Source organism: Gorilla gorilla, chromosome 18 (assembly GCF_029281585.2).
Source record: "Gorilla gorilla gorilla isolate KB3781 chromosome 18, NHGRI_mGorGor1-v2.1_pri, whole genome shotgun sequence".
Lineage (NCBI taxonomy): Eukaryota > Metazoa > Chordata > Mammalia > Primates > Hominidae > Gorilla > Gorilla gorilla.
Window position 1 is genome coordinate 76,010,708 of NC_073242.2, and position 18,551 is coordinate 76,029,258.

The window sequence follows — 18,551 nt, forward strand, 5'->3', positions numbered from 1 at the left end:
AAATAAGTGTGTTCTAAAAATACCTACTGAGAGTGAAATGGTAAAAACCAGATGATGGAAAGAGAAACACAACATCCTTTTCATCAATTTTACCTGATTTTTCTCAAACCGGCTTTTTTTTTTGCTTATTTTTAGTTTGAAATATAAATAACTACAACAATGCATATTTCAGTTGCCTTCATTCTTAAATTCTGAATAAGCATCTTACTTTTCTATAAAACATTATAGAAACGCAAAATAATACTCAATGGCTTCTCCAATTCCAAATATTCAACTTAATGGAGACAGCATCTTTTACTTTTACATTTAATGAAAACAGAGGATTTGAACATGTTCTATGCAGACATGGTTTTACTATAGATTTGCTGTTACCTTATTTTTTTAAGGGGGTGGTGGTAGGGAGATACAGAAGTCAGGCTAGCCCAGTGCTTGGGAGTTACAGCACTCAAGACACCCTGGCCTCTACAGAGCATCACTGAAGCCACTGAAGACTGTCTCTACCAGCCTTTTGTCTTCCAAGACTATAAGATGGGCACAGGCCTGAGATAAGCTTCAGGCCAATGGGTTTTTATGGGCTGTTTAAGAACCAGTACTAAGGATACATTCTTTTATGTTTTTCCTTCTAAAAATGTGACACAAAAGAATAATTTACACCAACCGCTTTTTATTATCGAGTTTCAGAAACCTTTCACAAGATGGTAAAAAAAAAAAAAAAAAAAAAAAGAAAAAAAAACAAAACCAAAACAAAAAAACTTTACAACCACAGCTAATGTAATTTTTTCCATTGTTCCCAGTCAGCTCCAAACCCATTGTGTGCAAAGCCCATTTTTTTCCATGCATCTAAATGATAGATACAGGCTACGAAATTCTTTATTCTATTTGTAGCAGCTTATGCAGGTGCAGCCAAACACAAAGCTTCAGGACAAATTGTACAAACTTTACAATGTGGGATTTAAATTTAAAATATGAAACATAAAAATCTACACAAAACTGATAAAAATCAAGCACAGATACCAGGATTGAAACTTATAATAATCCATGTGTGAAAGGGAGTCTTTTCCTTTCAAGTGCTTTATTCTGCTATGGAACAGTCGAAATGAAGATGTAAAGCTTTGTGGTTAGTTTAAATTATACACTCTGTAGATACTATACCAATTTTAAAAGTTATACATAGACCAACAGATGTCCCTCAGTTCATCTGGATTGATAAGACACTCCAGCTGGATTGCTGAGAACAAATCAGGCAAATGTGGAAAGAAAATCCACCTGTGCAATTTGTTTGCAGAGTTTACTGATGGGCACACTGCACTCCAGGTCCATGATGGCTGCTGCTTTCTTCATCAGAGCTATCATTATAGGCTTCACGCCTCTGACCACCTCCTGAGCCTCGAGTGCTATCAAATTCCTGAAGCTCTACCTCCTCTGTTTCTCCAATTATGTTAGGAACTTCCGGTCTAGATGGCAGAAGATCTTCTAGTTCCTTTATTAAAACAAACAAAAACCAGGTTGGTTGTAATATTTTCATCAACTTTCCTTTTGATACATAGAATCCAGTGTCTGTTTAAGAGTTTAAAAAGGGGCTGGGTGTGGTGGTTCATGCTTATAATCCCACCCAGCACTTTGGAAGGCTGAGGTGGGCGGATAATGAGGTCAGGAGATGAGACCAGCCTGGACAACATGGTGAAGCCTTGTCTCTACTAAAAATACAAAAAATTAGCCAGGCATGGTGGTGGGTACCTGTAATCCTAGCTAGTCGGAAGGCTGAGGCAGGAGAATCGCTTGAACCCGGGAGGTGGAAGTTGCAGTAAGCTGAGATTGTGCCACTGCACTCCAGCCTGGGTGACAGAGCAAGACTCCATCTCAAAAAAAAAAAAGTTAAAAAAAAGGAATGTGGACTGGACTTTGAACTCTAAGTAAAAGATCACAAACTCATCACTCACAGGCCAAATTCTGCAGACATCTTTTGTGCAACCCATCTATTGCTTTAAGAACCAAAAAAAAGGTCATTATCTGCCAATACTTAAACATTAGAAAGTTTCTACAGGAGACACACCTTCCTGCATCCGGCATGGACACCAGCTGATGAGAAAGGGGTAGTGGTCCTGCCCTCTGCAGATGAGGAATCTGTTCTCTCCAGGGAGTGCTACTCCTCACCACCACCCACACCGGGTCTACTTTACTCCTCTACAATTCCCTGCTTGGCCCCATCAACATTTACACCAGCAATACCCCATTTCCTAACAACTAGGAAAGCCTACCAATCACACAAATATACTTTAAAATTGAAAGTAACATGACTATTAAGAAACTTGAAGTCGGCTGGGTGCAGTGGCTCACGACTGCAATCCCAGAACTTCGGGAGGCAGGAGGATTGCTTGAGACCAGTCTGGACAACATAGCAAGACTCCATCTCTATAAAAAGTTTTAAAAAGCATTAGCCGGGTGTGGTGGTGCACACCCGTAGCAAGCCATGATCATGCCACTGCACGCCAGCCTGGGCAACAGAGCGAGACTCTCTTAAAAAGAAAGAAACTTGGCTGGGTGCAGTGGCTCACGCCTGTAATCCCAGCACTTTGGGAGGCCAAGGCAGGTGGATCACGAGGTCAGGAGATCGAGACCATTGATCTAACATGGCTAACATGGTGAAACCCTGTCTCTAACTAAAAATACAAAAACAAAATTAGCGGGGCGTGGTGGCGGGTGCCTGTAGTCCCAGCTACTTGGGAGGCTGAGGCAGGAGTATGGCATGAACCCAGGAGGTGGAGCTTGCAGTGAGCTGAGATCGTGCCATTGCACTCAAGCCTGGGTGACAGAGCAAGACTCCGTCTCAAAAAAACAAAAAAAACAAAAAAACCCACAAACAAACAAACAACAACAACAAACTTACCAGGCATCGTGGCTCATGCCTGTAATCCCAGCTACTTGGGTGGCTAAGGCATGAGAATCACTTGAACCTGGGAGGCGGGGGGCGGGGTACAAAGCCGAGACTGCACCACTGCACTCCAGCTTGGGTGACACAGTGAGACTGTGTCTCAAAAAAATTTTTTTAAATTAGCCAGGCATGGCAACACACACCTGTAGTCCCAGCTCCTTGGGGGCTGAGGTGAGAGGATCGCTTGAGCCCAGGAGGTCAAGGCTGCAGTGAGCCACGATCACACCACTGCACCCCAGCCTGGGTGACAGAGACCCTGTCTAAAAAACCAAAAACCAAACTCCAAACTTGGAAGTCGACTGTTGTTTAATTTAAAGAACACTTACAGAAAGCTTGTCTGGGTTGATCCAGTTGTTTTCAGGAAACTGCACATCAAACTTTATGTAAAGATCACCTTTTTCAAAGGGATTACGATACTGCGGCATCCCTTCACCTCGAACTACACGAACACATCCTATTATTTAAAAGGAAATGATTAATAATTTTACCCAAAAGAGGTGTTCAATTTTTTTAGAGTTATGCAGTATAAAAAAATTACAAATTGTAAAAATACTTGAAAACCAGAATCGGACAAAATCAAGATTTACCTGGTTCAATTACTTTGCCAGGGGGGTATTTCACCACAATCTGACGTCCATCAAGGTGCTTAAATGTGAACTGAAATCCACATAGAGCTTCAACAAGTCCTATTTTATATGTCATGTGCAAATCATTCCCATCTCTCTGAAATACCTATAAATAAAGCACAAAATAAATACATTTTCTTAAAAATTATGGAGGTACACCCTGCAGCATTATGTTCCTTGACTTAATTTCAAAACCTTATTTCTACCACTCACTGCAAATCCAAAGTGCCACTGTCCCTAGTGCCCTAAACTGCATTAGGAAAGCTAGCTATTCCGAAGTAGTATGTGAGAAACTTCCATGAGGAAGGTGTATTGGAACTGGTAAACAACGGCATATATAAGAGCAACAGAACTGAGGCCCTCAAAACAGTGCCAGGTATATTCTGCAATTATTGCCCACTTTCAGACTCTGCCTCTGGTGAAAAAGGTACAGAATGCCCAGAGGGCTCCTACAGAACAGGCTCATCCTGGAGTGCTCCCCAAACATGATCATAACAGGGAAGGGGGGAGAGTCCAAGATCAACATAAAACCCAACATCAACCAGTAACACCCAGCCAGCAAAGTCAAGTGGCTCAATTCCGTGCTTCACACACATACCAACAAGTCTCACATCTCACTAAAATGCAAAACTGGCTCATTCAATATTACACTATAAGCCTATGGACTAGGTAATGCAAAAGGTATTGAGAATAAGCACAAAGAATGTTTCTGAGCCTTCAATGTGTAGGAAAAATACATCCAACTTCACACGCCCAACCTGCAATTTTTGCTTAGATTTTACAATGGTCACTCTTCTTGTAAAGAACAATCCTGGCCGGTTCACTTACAGAAAATCTGGTAGACAGGTTCTTTTCCTATGTTACTCTCCTAAGTTTACCCATTAAACAAAGTTAAACCATTACCTTAACCAATGATTCTCTAAGTGTGGTTCTCAACCAGCAGCTTCAGGAAGCTTGTTAGGGACACATATTCTTGGGCCCCACTTCCATTCCTGCCAGAAACAAGGCAGGCAAGATCCAGCATCTGTAGTCCTAACAAGCCTCCAGGCAATTCTTGTGTGTGTGCTAAAGTTTGAGATCCAAGAAGGTATGTTATCTATGCACATATATTCAAGTGTTCCTCACAACAGGACCAATAGTTTCTTTAATGCAGGATTTTTCAACGCATTAAAAATGCTAAGTAGGCCAGGTGCAGTGGCTCACACCTGTAATCCCAGCACTTTGGGAGGCCAAGGCAGGCGGATCACAAGGTCAGGAGCTCAAGACCAGCCTGGCCAATATGGTGAAACCCCATCTCTACTAAAAATACAAAAATTAGCCAGGTGTGGTGGCACGCGCCTGTAGTCCCAGCTACTTAGGAGGCTGCGGCAGGAGAATCACTTGAACCTGGGAGGCGGAGGCTGCAGTGAACCAAGATCACGCCACCGCACTCCAGCCTGGGCGACACAGCGAGACTCCATCTCAATAAGAAAAAAATAAAAAAATTTTAAAAAGCTGAATACAGGGTCAGAGCTTTGGGAGGCCAGTTCAAAACAGCAACATAGGGAGACAAAAAATTAAAACATACAATAGGCTAGTTGAGGCAGGACGATCCCTTGAGCCCAGGATTTGGAGCCTGCAGGGGCAGTCCCTCCTCATTAATGATCCAGCCACTGCACTCCAGCCTGGGCGACAGAAAGACATCCTGTCTCTTAAACATAATAATAATAAATTTAAAACAAATGCTACGTATACTGTAAAATGCCAGTGTTCTAAGAACCATCTTACCAAATATCCTTTGTTAAAGTCATACTATTTTAGGATGCATGCAGTGGCTCATGCCTATAATCCCAGCACTTTGGGAGGCTGAGGCAGGTGGATCACCTGAGGTCCTGGTCAACATGGCGAAATTCTGTCTCTACTAAAAATACAAAAACTAGCTGGGTGTGGTGGCATGAGCCTGTAGTCCCAGCTACTTGGGAGGCTGAGGCAGGAGAATCACTTGAACCCGGGAGGTGGAGGTTGCAGCGAACAGAGATCGCGCCACTGCACTCCAGCCTGGGTGACAGAGTGAGACTCCATTTCAAAAAAAATAAAAAGAAAAAGTGGGGCAGGGCACGGTGGCTCACACCTACAATCCTAGCACTTTGGGAGGCCGAGGTAGGCAGATCACTTGAGGTCAGGAGTTTGAGACCAGCCTGGGCAACATGGTGAAACCCCATCTCTACTAAAAATACAATTGCGCCACTGCACTCCAGTCTGGGCGACAGGGCAAGACTGTCTCAAAAAAAAAAAAAGAAAAGGGAACAGGAAGAGATACACATCATGTTCTTGTACAGGAGAGTTCAACTGTAAGTGATTTCAATAAAAAATGATTATGATTATCAGGATGGTTGTTGCAGCGGAGGGGGGAAGCTAAACAATTTGATGTTAAAAGTTTAAACAGAATAAACAAGCAAGAATGCCAGAGAGTTTCTGAAAAACAAGATTAATGAGGAGGGACCACCAAGTACTAGACCAGAAAACACTTAAAAGTCATAATTTCTGAATAACAAAAGTACAGGTTATAGAGGCGTGACTAACATCACCAGGTTCTGTGGTTTGATGCTGTACAAGTGCACTGTGGTAACCAGACCACTGAGACACACAAACAGGCACACTGACAAGTGACATGGCAAGATGATGACTATAGATGATACAGCACTCCCAAGAAGGAACGAGACAAACTTCCATTCTAACCTTTACCATCTTCTATTTTCTACTTTAGACAACTAGCTACATCTGCCTCCTGTTGAAAATTCCATGCCAATTCCACTGCTGCCAACAATTTTCAGAGATGAGTTACTTCCCAACACCTCCCCACAGGCCCCAAGAAAGAAGCTTATTCATAATCTCATTTGACTCTTTAATATCCAAAAAGTCCAGGGAAGCCAAAGCTAGTAAACGGGGCCCAGACCTTAAGTCCTTTGCCTCCAAATCCAATGATCTACTTTTAAAAACCCAATTTAATTATGCAGCAACATTAAACTTAGGGATAAAAAAGGTTTTACCATCAGTTTGACATGCCTCGAACCAAAAAAAAGTCATCCTTCCTCTGCAAATAAGCATTCCTTCTTCACTTCCTATCATGCTGCTGCACTGCCAGACATCATTTGACAACGAACCCCAAACGACTCCAAGGATTCTATCAATGAAAATGCCCAGGCACTGTCTGTACCATTTTACAACACAGTCTAACCTCCAAGCAGAATTTCCAATTATTTAGCTGTCTTGCTAGCTTTCTCCCTCATATTCCTGGTATGGTGGTGTGCACAGCAGCAAGACTGAATGAACAAGGAAGTAGCTAAAATGTTAACAAATAGCAAATCTTGTAAATATTTCATCCTACAAGACCCAAAGGCAGAATTCTAAAAACTACTCTTACTTTTTGACAACCGAGGAGACGTTTGCTATTTGTAGGGTTGGCAATTTCCACAAAAAGCCAAAATACATAATTTGTAGCTTTGCTGAGTCATGAAAGCTGACTAGCATGCTCTGATTGTCCAGGAGATCAAGTCTGACCTTGTGAGGGATTACAACCAAATTCCTAAAACCTGCATCTCAATATGGCTTTGTTGTTCTCTACTGGATTCTTAAAGTGATTTTTAAAATTTACTCTATTTGAAGAAATGACCACCACAGAAGGACGATCTCCTTCTTTATCAAATATAACCTTTAAATTATAAATGGATAAATAATCAGCTTGCCCACCTTTTTAGAATTAAAAAGAATAACCTTTCACTGAACATAATACAAATTTACCATTTCTCCATGTTCATTGGGCTTATGCATAGGAGAAAATTTTAGGACAAACTAAAAAGGTGGTTAACCTGTGATGTAATGATTTTCAGAGGAACACATGAGTAAATGTGATCAAGTACAAAGCTAGAGTCCTATCAAGTGCTTCTAACATTCAAGAATTTAGGTGATTACTGGAGAGGTTTTTCATGAAATAGTTCCAGATATATTCTTTGAGTAGGGTCTACAGTATACAATATGGACATTAAAAATATAAAAGTGCAATGTTAAAATCAAAATAACATACACTAGGCTGGGCACTGTGGCTCACACCTGTAATCCCAGCACTTTGGGAGGTCGAGACAGGAGGATTGCTTGAGCTCAGAAGTTCAAGACCAGCCTGGGCAATATGGCAAGACCCTGTCTCTACTAAAAATACAAAAAAAAAAAAAACCCCCAAAAACAAAAAACAAACAAAAAAATAGATGGGCATGATGGTGCACCAGTTGTCCCAGCTACTTGGGAAGCTGAGATGGGAGGATTGCTCGGGCCCAGGGGCGAAGGTTGCAGTGATCCCAGATCACACCACTGTACTCCAGCCAGGGCGACAGAGCAAGACCATCTCAAAAACAAAAACCCCCCAAAACATACACTAGTGACCACATTCTTCAGAAGCTTCTAAAAAAATTTTTTTTAAAAAAAAAATCCCAGAACCCTTTCAAGGATAGCTCACTTGGGTACCCAATAAGTAAAAACCAAATCAACAGAGCAGCAGAGTTTCACAGTGAAAATACAGGCTGCCTTAGACCAACTGGTCCAACGCCCAGTGCCCTTATTTTCATAAACAAAGAAACTGAGACAGTAAGATTACCTATGGTTAAAGTGTTAGTCAATGACCAGGCCAGAGGAGAATCGCTTGAACCTGGGAGGTGGAGGCTATAGTGAGCCAAGATCGTGCCACTGCATTCCAGCCTGGGTAACAGAGCAAGACTCTGTCACACACACACACAAAAGACCAAGGCCAGGCGCAGTGGCTCCCGCTTTCAATCCCAGCACTTTGGGAGGCTGAGGCAGGTAGATCACCTGAGGTCGGGAGCTTGAGACCAGCCTGACCAACATGGAGAAAGCCTGTCTCTACTAAAAATAAAAATTAGCCAGGAGTGAAGAAGCATGCCTGTAGTCCCAACTACTCGGGAGGCTGAGGCAGGAGAATCACTTGAACCCGGGAGGCAGAGGTTGTAGTGAGCCGAGATCGCACCATTGCACTCCAGCCTGGGCAACAAGAGTGAAACTCCAACTGAGGGCGGGGGGGAAAATACCAAGCCAGGACTAAAACTGGCTCTTACAGTGCTTCTAACTGCACCTGCCCTGTTAGTCTTTCTTACACAAGCCCATCTTAGGAACTTGCCATGATGCCCTTAACTTCACCAGTGTTCAGTGTTGCTCCAGGGACTCCAAACAGATCTAACCTATTTCTCACAAACAAGAAGTACTTCTGAATAAAACAAAATACAAAAAACTAAAAAAAGGAAAATCACCTCATGCTCTTTCTCCTGTAGCAAAAGAACAATGTCTCCGGGTTCCACTCCTGGGGCCTGGTCTGCTTCCCCAGTGAATGTAATTCTCTGTCCATGTTTCATGCCTTTGTCTACGTGGACTTCAAGAATCTTGACTTCTTTAATCACCTTCTTCCCTTCACATTTTTTACAGCGGTCTTTTTCATTAATTACCTCTCCTGGAAAGAGAAGTCATTGAAACTTTCAGCAAGAGTACTATACTGTACTCTTAATACCCTTATTCTTTAAATATGCTTTCTGAACTTCTTTTAATCGCTACCTAAATTTTTATTCAAAGCAGCATTCTGAGGCCAAGCACAGTGTGGCTCAAGCCTGCAATCCCAGCATTTTGCAAGGTCAGGGTGGTAGGATCACTTGAGCTCAGGATCTGAGACCAGCCTAGCAACACAGTGAGACCTTGCCTCTACTACAAATAAAAAAAGTTAGCCGGCATGGTAGTGCACACCTGTAATCCTGGCTACTGGGGAGGCTGAGGAGGGAGGACTGCTGGAGTTCGAGGCTGCAGTTAGTTATAATCATGCCACTGCACCCCAGTCTGGGTGACAGTGTGAGGCCATGTCTCAAAACAAAACAAAAAAAAAGCACTATTCTGAACAACAAAAACTTACATCTTACTACTGCAGACTGCCTGAAGGACTCAGCTTCCCACTATTTCAGCATGTAATGTATCCATACCATGTTTAGGGCAACACAGCTTTTCTCTTATAATTATGGTATTAAAAAGCAAAACCGTGATTATACACATTATAGTGTGAAAAAACTGCGTCACTTTCTAATGGCTAATTACCAGCACATTTGAAGGCTTAGAAAGATGTGTATAACTGATTATTTAGGGACTGTTTCTGTAACAGTACTTTTGCAAAGTATGTTCTGCAAAACACGTTCTTCAAAATGGTAATGGTGGCCGGGCATGGTGGCTCACACCTGTAATCCCAGCCCTTTGGGAGGCGAAGGCGGGAGGATCACCTGAGGTCAGGAGTTTGAGACCAGCCTGGCCAACATGGCAAAACCCCGTCTCCACTGAAAATACAAAAATCAGCCAGGCGTGGTGGCAGACGCCTGTAATCCCAGCTACTCAGGAGGCTGAGGCAGCAGAATCACTTGAACCAGGGAGGCAGAGGCTTCGGTGAGCTGAGATCACGCAACTGCACTCTAGCCTGGACAACAGAGCAAGACTCCGTCTCACAAAAAAAAAAAAAAAAAAAAAAGAAAAAAGAAAAATGTAATGGTACATGAGGAAGATTTCAGTTAACTTTGGTTTCTTGATAGTGGGAGTTAGCACTTATAATAAAATAAAAGCAGGCCAAGAGTGGTGGCTAACACCTGTAATCCCAGCCCTTTGGGAGGCTGGGGCAGGAGAATTACTTGAACCCAGGAGTTCGAGACCAGCCTGGGCAATGTGGCAAAACCCCATCTCTACAAGAAATACAAAAATTAGCTGGGCGTGGTGGCAAGCACCTGTGGTCTCAGCTAATTGTGGGGCGAGGGGCTGAGGTGGAAGGATTGCTTCAGCGTGGGTGGTGGAGGCTGCGGTGAGCCAAGAGTGTGCCACTGCACTCCAGCCCAGGCGACAGCAAGACCCTATCTCCAATAATAATAATAATTTTAAAAAATAAAGTAAAATGCCAAGACTCTCCAGGAAGGAAATATCATATGTAACTTCTCATAATTATCTCATCACTTCCAATAGCAATTTGGAAAAGGATGCTATTGAACTATACTGTCAAATATGGTAGCCACTATCAACCTGTAGCTACTTGTTTATGTTTAAATTAGTTCAAATTTAACACAGTTCCACAGTCACACTAGCCACATGTGAAATATGCAGTAGTCACAGGTGATTAATGGCTACTGTACTGGACACTGCAGATACAGAACATTTCCATCATCACAGAAAAAAATTCTATTGGATAGCACTGCTCTAGAATGGTAGGGGTGGGAGGAGCTATGTGTTTTTATAATTAAAATTTTAATCAGAACACAGCCATATCCATGTGTCTGTGGCCATAAAAGCACTAAAAAGTCAGAGATGAGTAGTTGTGACAAAAACTATTTGGCCCACAAAGACTAAATTATTTACTTCTGTAAGGACAGCTTCAATCTCAAGATCAATTCTGAAAAGCCAACTAAAGGTTACAGTGAAATCTTCCACTTATCAGAATAACTAAACAATTACTTGTTTAGTTATTTATTATTTGATTATTTGTCCCTTTGTAGTTTAAAAGGTTCTATGTGATAAAGGAGATAGTCCTCCTATGGTGGTCATTCCTACAGAGAGAGTAAATAAAAGGTTATATTTGATAAAGAAGGAAATAGCAAAGGGACAAATAATCACCTTGCTCCTCTTTTCGGAATTAAAAAGAGTCACCTTTCACTAACACAATACAAATCTACTGTTTCTCTATGTTCACTGGGCTTAGGCATAATGGAGTAATTACTTTCACACTTTTATCTTTTCTTTATTTTTTGCAACAGGTTCTTGTTCTGTCACCCTGGCTGGAGTGCACTGGTATGATCACGGCTCACTGCTCCCTCGAACTCCTGGGCTCAAGCAATCCTCTCGCCTCAGCCTCCCACGCAGCTGGGACCACAGACATGCCCTGAGCCCCTCATTACATATTTTTCCACACTTTTTTCCCCTATAGTAATGAGGTCTCCCTATATTGCCCAAGCTGGCCTCAAACTCCTGGGCTCGAGCAATCCACCTCTGTCTCCCAAAGTGCTGGAATTATAGGAATGAGTTAACGCATCCAGCCTCCTTTTTCTTTAATAAGACATATAAAAATACCCTTTGAAATAAAAAATTGTAAACCTCTCCAATATCTGCATTCTCAATCCATTCCAACATAAAAGCAGAGAAGTACTGGCACACATACCTTCTCCATTACAATCAGAGCACACAGACTGCATCTGTTGTACCATCCCTGGAGCCAGCTGTCTGATCATGATGCGCACACCGCGACCTCGACAAGCACTACACTTTTGGACAGCTCCAGACTTTCCGCCTTGGCTAAAGCAAGCACAAGTTATGCATTAGGTTTTTGTCCACAAACCACTCCAATAAGCTATGACACACAGAAATTGTGCTTTTACCTTCATCTTCAACCCCAATAACTTGTATTTAAATTGACTTCCAGAAGTATCAGAAAATGTTCTGCTAAGATTTATTTATTTATTTATTGAGATGGAGTCTCACTCTGTCACCCAGGCTGGAGTGCAGTGGCGCAATCTTGGTTCACTGCAACCTTCACCTCTCGGGTTCAAGCGATTCTCCTACCTCAGGTGATCCACCCGCCTCGGCCTCCCAAAGTGCTGGGATTTCAGGTGTTAGCCACTGCACCCAGCCATAAGTTTTAACTTATAACAATTTTTACGTGGTATAGACATTCAGTGTGATACTTAAAAGAACAGACAAAATGTACCCAATAAACCAGAGGACACACTTACCCACTGCATGCACTACAGAGCACATTCTTGCTAAGTTGTAGTTTGGTTGTCTTGCCATTATACAGATCTTCTAAAGATACTCTGGAAAGAAAAGAATCGGCTTCAATCAAATTTTGCCACATTTTCTCAAATACAAGATATAAGTAACAGCTGATACAACAAATTCGTTATCAACTTTTAAAACAAATTCAAAAACACCTCATAATCTCACATTAAATCAATTAAACTGAGGCTTATTTTATGGCTCAAATTAACAGAAATATTTTATGACTACAGACAGTATATATATGATACCCAAAGCCAGAGCCTATAGCATCAGGCCAACAATTTGCTGTGGTGGAATTTCTGATAAAGCTGATGACTTTGCAAACTCAAATATCACAACCTTCTGTTCTGAGGCATAAGTCCTCCACCTAACTCCTAATAAAAACCCTTCAGAAGAGGTACAATTACTATTCCCATTTTATGTGATAAAACTGAGGCACAGAACAGTCAAGTAACTTGCCCAAGATCACATAGGTGTCTGGCTCCAGAGTCCCTGTTTCCTCCATGGACAATTTAGAAAGGCTACAAAGTTATATTTCGGCTTAAGGGAGTCACTTAGATGGCATATGTCTTCAAAAAAATAAAAGTGGCCCTACCTATAGTATGACAGAAAGGAGGGATAGAATAGTTTTTCATGCCAGGTGCAGTGGCTCATGCCTATAATCCCAGCACTTTGGGAGACTAAGGAGGGAGGATTGCTTGAGCCCAGAGTTCAAGACCAGCCTGAGCAACTTAGAGAGACCTCATCTTTACCAAAAAATAAAAAATAATTAGCCAGGTGTAGTGACATGTCTGAAGTCCCAGCTACCCAGGAGGCTGAGGCAGGGGAATTGCTTAAGCCCTGGAGATTGAGGCTGCAGTGAGCTGAAATCGTACCACTGCACTCCAGCCTGGGGGACAGAGTGAGAGACAAGTACTTATGTGTGGAGTTTTCTACTTGTGGCATCATGATGGTGCTCAAAAAGTTTCATATTTTGGAGCATTTCAGATTTCAGATTAGGAATGGTCATCCCGTAATGATCTGCTTTAAAATCCTGGGAGTTAGAGGAACAAAAAAATAGTTCAAAGTATTTTACAAAGCACCTATACTAATTTGTGATATTCAAACTTTCTTAAAATTGTTATTCTCAGAAACTTAAAACTGTTGTAGGCAGGATAAGAATACCACACGTATGGACAAAACATTACCAACAACACTGTCAAATAATGACCTATCAACAGCTGAGCTTTAGACCAAAACGCTTGTTGCATCTTGTATACTCTGCATAACAAATCATTTAAAGAAAATCGGCTTTCTTCCCCTACATATTAAATTACAATTGGTATGCACAACCAGTATCCTAAGCCAGAAAAAAATACACATCTCAACAAAGAAGGCCAAGGAAGGAAAAATGCAGGTAATGGTTTGGCAAGGCTGGCACTCTCCACTAGTGGGGCCTAAACTGGCACAATCCCTCTGCAAGGCAATTTAGTTGTATTTATCAGCCTCAAAACACTCATGCCTGCCTGGGAATCTCTGCGAAGGAGAAACAAAGCTCTACATAAAGATACTCATAGCAGCAGTATCTATTACAGAGAAAAAACCTGGGAATACCCTATATAAAAGGTAAATAAATCATAGAATGCAGTATTATAAACATAGTATTTGTAATAACAGGAAAACCTGAAATGTTAAAACAGCAGAAAACTTTCACTATATAGCATAACTTTTTTTAAACATGAAGAACCATAAAGTACAGACAGCACTCTTTTGACCCTATTTTCTTTTTAGACCATTTCTATATTAAAGAAAAATATAAACGAATTAACCTGCACTGCACAAATATTACCATTGGAATGGTATCCAAATGTTAATTTCTGAGGGTAAATTCTTTTAAAAAACAAATTTAAGGATTCAATGAGACTCAAGTTAACAGATAACATGACTCCCTCTAATTTACTCAAGTGTATAAACTAGGATATTATGAAATATTTTAAATAAGTACCTGAACTTCGGCCACTGACATTTGCTAATAAAATCATTTATTGGTCCATGAAAAAAAGAATGGGAAAAAAGACCTCCCAGATTTTGCAAAGTGAAACAGCTATTTTCATACTGGAGAGGGCTTGTGGATTCACAGTCTAAGACCAAGGTCAGGCACCATTCATGTGTTGGCAGGTTAAGGTCAGGCTGGAAGCCAGCAAGCTCCATGGAAACCAACTTAGAAGAGTTCACACTGAGGATCAAGCAATGAGTGACTCTAACATGTACACAAAGTAGGCAGACAGTCACTCATTTTTAGTTTTTAAATAAAAGGTAACTTGGAAGATTCATATACTTCAAAGAAAATAGGCTGGGCGCAGTGGCTTATGCCTGTAATCCCAGCACTTTGGGAGGATGAGGCAGGAAGATCACTTGAGTTCAAGACCAGCTTGGCCAACATGGCAAAACCCTGTCTCTACTAAAAAATACAAAAATTAGCCGGGCATGGTGGTGGGTGCCTGTAATTCCAGCTACTTGGGAGGCTGAGGCAGGAGAACGTCTTGAACCTGAGAGGAGGGGGATGCGGTGAGCCTAGATGGTGCCACTGCACTCCAACCCAGGCGACAGAGTGAGACTCCATTTCAAAAAAAATAAATAAAAATAAAAAAAAAAGGTCGGGCACAGTGGCTCACACCTATAATCCCAGCACTTTGGGAGGCTGAGGCAGGCAGATCACCTGAGGTTGGGAGTTCGAGACCAGCATGACCAACATGGAGAAACCCCATCTCTTCTAAAAATACAAAACTAGCCGGGCGTGGTGGCATATGCCTGTAATCCCAGCTACTCGGGAGGCTGAGGCAGGAGAATCGCTTGAACCCAGGAGGCAGAGGTTGCAGTGAGCTGAGATTGTGCCACTGCACTCCAGCATGGACAACAAGAGCGAAACTCGGTCTCAAAAAAAAAAAAAAAAAAAAAAAAAAAAGAGAGAGAGAGAAAATGATCTTCACAGTTGAAATTTTAAGTCCTATAATAACAAGCTGCCTCAGAACCATATAAAATCACCCTCCTCTCATTAAAAAATATCGACTGTCCTTTTAAGAGCTACAGCAAAATAGAAACATTCAGATAATCAAATTCAATTTAGTCACCAAAAGACAAGGCAAATGGAAGTTTTTCTAATGAAGGACAGAACATTCTATGAGTTTTTTTTCATCTACTGAGTCATTATCCCACTTGACAAAAAGTACTTAATTTTTTAAAACAACAAAACAAGATATTCACTTGAGTGGATGCATCATGTCCTCTCCTCTTCTTCTGCCATTTCGACTTCTACTCTGATTGCCCATGAAGCCGAACAATCCCCCACCAAAAATGTGAGAGAAAATATCATCCATGCCACCACCTCCGCCGCTGCCTTCCCGAAGACCTTGCTCTCCGTATCTGTCATATAACTCACGCTTCTCAGGATTTGATAGTACTTCATATGCAAAACTTATTTCTTTAAACTATAAAGAAAAGGTAAAAATAAAAATAATTGCATTTTCAAGTAGAAGAGTGGGGAGAAGCTACAGGAATCCAGAATTCATTTAATTCTAAAAAAAAAAAAAAGGGACAAGTTACCTTTGACTTGATTCTGGTTCTATTTACCACCCACCACTCCTCAGAATGGTAGTACTCTTATTCTAAAACTAAAATACTCTTGACATTATGAAAATGTGGCTGTGTGGGCATAGCTGGATTTTTTTCCTGCAACATTCCTTTTTTTCAAGGAGGGCAATTGAAGTTAAAGCTAAAACCCCCGGAATAAAAAAGGTGCAAATAACTTACTTTGTCTCCTGCATTTGGATTCTTATCAGGATGATATTCCTTGGCTAACTTTCTGTATGCCTTTGAAAATGGATAAAAACAAAAAAGGTTATAACTAAACACCAGTTTAAAGTTTTGTAATAACTTAATATCCACTTTTCTGAGAAGTAATGTTCTAGAGTTATAACCTTTCAAAAATATTTTCTATTCGTAGGGATTCTTTGGCACTTTCTCGCGATACTGTTTACTAATGTAATACAACCAAGTAGACAGCAGCTATACTTGAAAACAGGTTACAGTGACGTGAAAACCAGATAAAACAATGAAGCAATGCCACAGGGAAAAACAAAACGTTCAAACATTATCCATATTTTCCCTATTGTCAAGTGTCTTTGATGGCCAAGTAACCAGACCAAGACGACCCTAATAAATTCGAGATAAATGACTGTTAAGCTTTGCGGACTGCAAAACATTACTATAAATCAAGCTAAAGTCACAATTCCTGCTCCCGATGGCTCATGCCTTCCTTCTAACTGTAACATCATGAAAAAGTAAAGGTGGTCCTATTTAGCGTCTTTTGGTGTTTTATTTGCACGTGGTGGTTAACTGGGGTCGTGGTGGCAACTTCGGTGGTAGAGAAGTTGCACACACTCTCAACGAGGTGTTTGGGTCCTAAAGCACTTAAATCTTCATTCACGGAGGCTCGTGAATTATATAATACAGACTAGCATTTCCGGTAAGGTAACAGGAAGTCCACTGTACTCTTCTCACTGCCTAAAGAGCATTCTCATTTTTCTCGGCTTACAAATCTGGATGCTCTTAGCCTGGTGAGGATGCTGTGGGGCTTAAATGCCTCGTGTGCTTTGAAATCCTGAGATGAAAGATATCACAGCATTGCAAACAGCAATAATAAGGCCTTCTATTTACGTTTACTGTACACTCAGGCGTTTGGCTGGGACCACGGCTTATTCCTAAGCAGGTACAGGACATTAGCATTACCTGCCCAAAGAACAATGCATCCAAACACAGACCCAGCTACCTCCGGGTCAATGGGCGAGGGAGGAAGAGAGGGAGGAGCTCCCGCAGCCGGCGGCCGCGGAACCCAAGAAACAACCCCATCCGCCCGAGGCGCTCTGTGGGGGCGGCCTCGACCTCCCCGCAGTTCCTCCCCGCGGAGCACCAGACCCGGGGCCGACGGCCGCGGGGCGGACAGCTTCTCTCCCGGGGCCGGGATGCGCTGAGCACCTCGGTCCAACCTGTTTTTCCAGGGTGGTGACCTCGACGCGGAGGACCGGGCGAGCTGCTGCCTCCCGGGGGATACCAGCCCCCGGCGCTCGCCCAAGGAGGGAGGAAGGAAGGGCTCCCATCGTGTTTGCGCAGGAGTGAGTTTTATTTGCTGCATCTGCGGGCGGGCGGGGCCGGCGGCCCCAAGGTCAGCCGAGGCCGGAGTGCGCGGCTCGCAGCGAGGCCGGTCCCGCCGCCGCCGCCGCCGACTCCCAGCCCGGGCCAGTCACGGCCGGCGCCGGCTCGCGGGCAGCCCAGTAGCGCGGCCTGGCTGAAGAAGACATCCCTGGCCGCGCAGGCCCCGCGCCCCTCACACCCGCCCGGCCCGCTCCCGGATACCTTCTTCAGCTCGTTCTCGCTGGCGCCGGGCGGGACGCCCAGGATGTCGTACAGCTTCGTGTCAGCCACGTTAGCCATGGCGGCCGGCCGGGCAGTGCTAGGGGAGAAGGTGGCGAAGCAGACAGAGCGGCCCACAAGCGGCGTCGGCGGCGGCACAGGCCGAGGGAGACAGCGAGGGGGAAGCGGGGGCGGGGCTGAACTTTGACCCAGCGCACGGTGCGCCGTGACGTCGCTGTGCGGAGCCCGCCCCCGAGCGCCCGAGGCGCTGCCACTGGGGTCGAAGAATTGAAGAGTGGGGCAGGTGCTCTGTTTTCCTCCAGGTCCAGGCGGCTGGGCAGGGCCAACGTAGGAAATGAAGAACTCTGCACGGCGCACCCCAGGAATTCAGCTTCCTCTCAAAAGCCATGGTTGCGAGGTCGCGTGTTTAACCTCGCACTGGCTGCTGAGGGAATTAACAGGCCTGCGCAGCAGCTTCGTTAGCTTCGAAAGAAAATGGGCCCCGGCTTCCGCAGGAGGCCCGCCTGGCGCGCAGAGGTCGTTATTAGAATCCGGGAGGTCGGTGGACCCTCTGGGTCCGGCTCCCTCGGGGCTTACGATGAAAAAAACTGGGGGGCGTGTGTGGGTGTATGTTGTGTTTTATATTATGAGAATTCTGAAACATTCAGCAAAAGCAGTATATTACTCCCCATAGTGCAGTTAGCTACATTTTAACCTGTTTCATTCGCTCCACCATACATTTCTAGTGTTTTAAGGGAAACCGTTTCATTCATAAATAC

General features: G+C 43.1%; 1 protein-coding gene across 1 annotated transcript; it reads right to left on the reverse strand.

The window, feature by feature from the left end:
• Positions 1–852: 852 nt before the first annotated feature.
• DNAJA2 (DnaJ heat shock protein family (Hsp40) member A2) lies at positions 853–18,336 on the reverse strand. Its single transcript, XM_019012707.4, has 9 exons — positions 17,776–18,336; positions 16,174–16,233; positions 15,628–15,851; positions 12,339–12,419; positions 11,768–11,901; positions 8,853–9,049; positions 3,520–3,664; positions 3,259–3,386; positions 853–1,480 (listed from the first exon to the last, which is right to left on the reverse strand). The coding sequence occupies exons 1-9, from the start codon at positions 17,851–17,853 to the stop codon at positions 1,289–1,291; spliced, it is 1,239 nt and encodes a 412-aa protein (XP_018868252.1). The 5' UTR covers positions 17,854–18,336; the 3' UTR covers positions 853–1,288.
• Positions 18,337–18,551: the final 215 nt, after the last annotated feature.

Bases quoted from the DNA above. Each gene is read 5' to 3' on its own strand.
- DNAJA2 (XM_019012707.4), bottom strand. From the start codon at position 17,853: ATGGCTAACGTGGCTGACACGAAGCTGTACGACATCCTGGGCGTCCCG. The intron at 16,234-17,775 runs GTATCCGGGAGC...CCATTTTCAAAG, and splicing joins GCGAGAACGAGCTGAAGAAG to GCATACAGAAAGTTAGCCAA. The intron at 15,852-16,173 runs GTAAGTTATTTG...TTTTCTTTATAG, and splicing joins ATCCAAATGCAGGAGACAAA to TTTAAAGAAATAAGTTTTGC.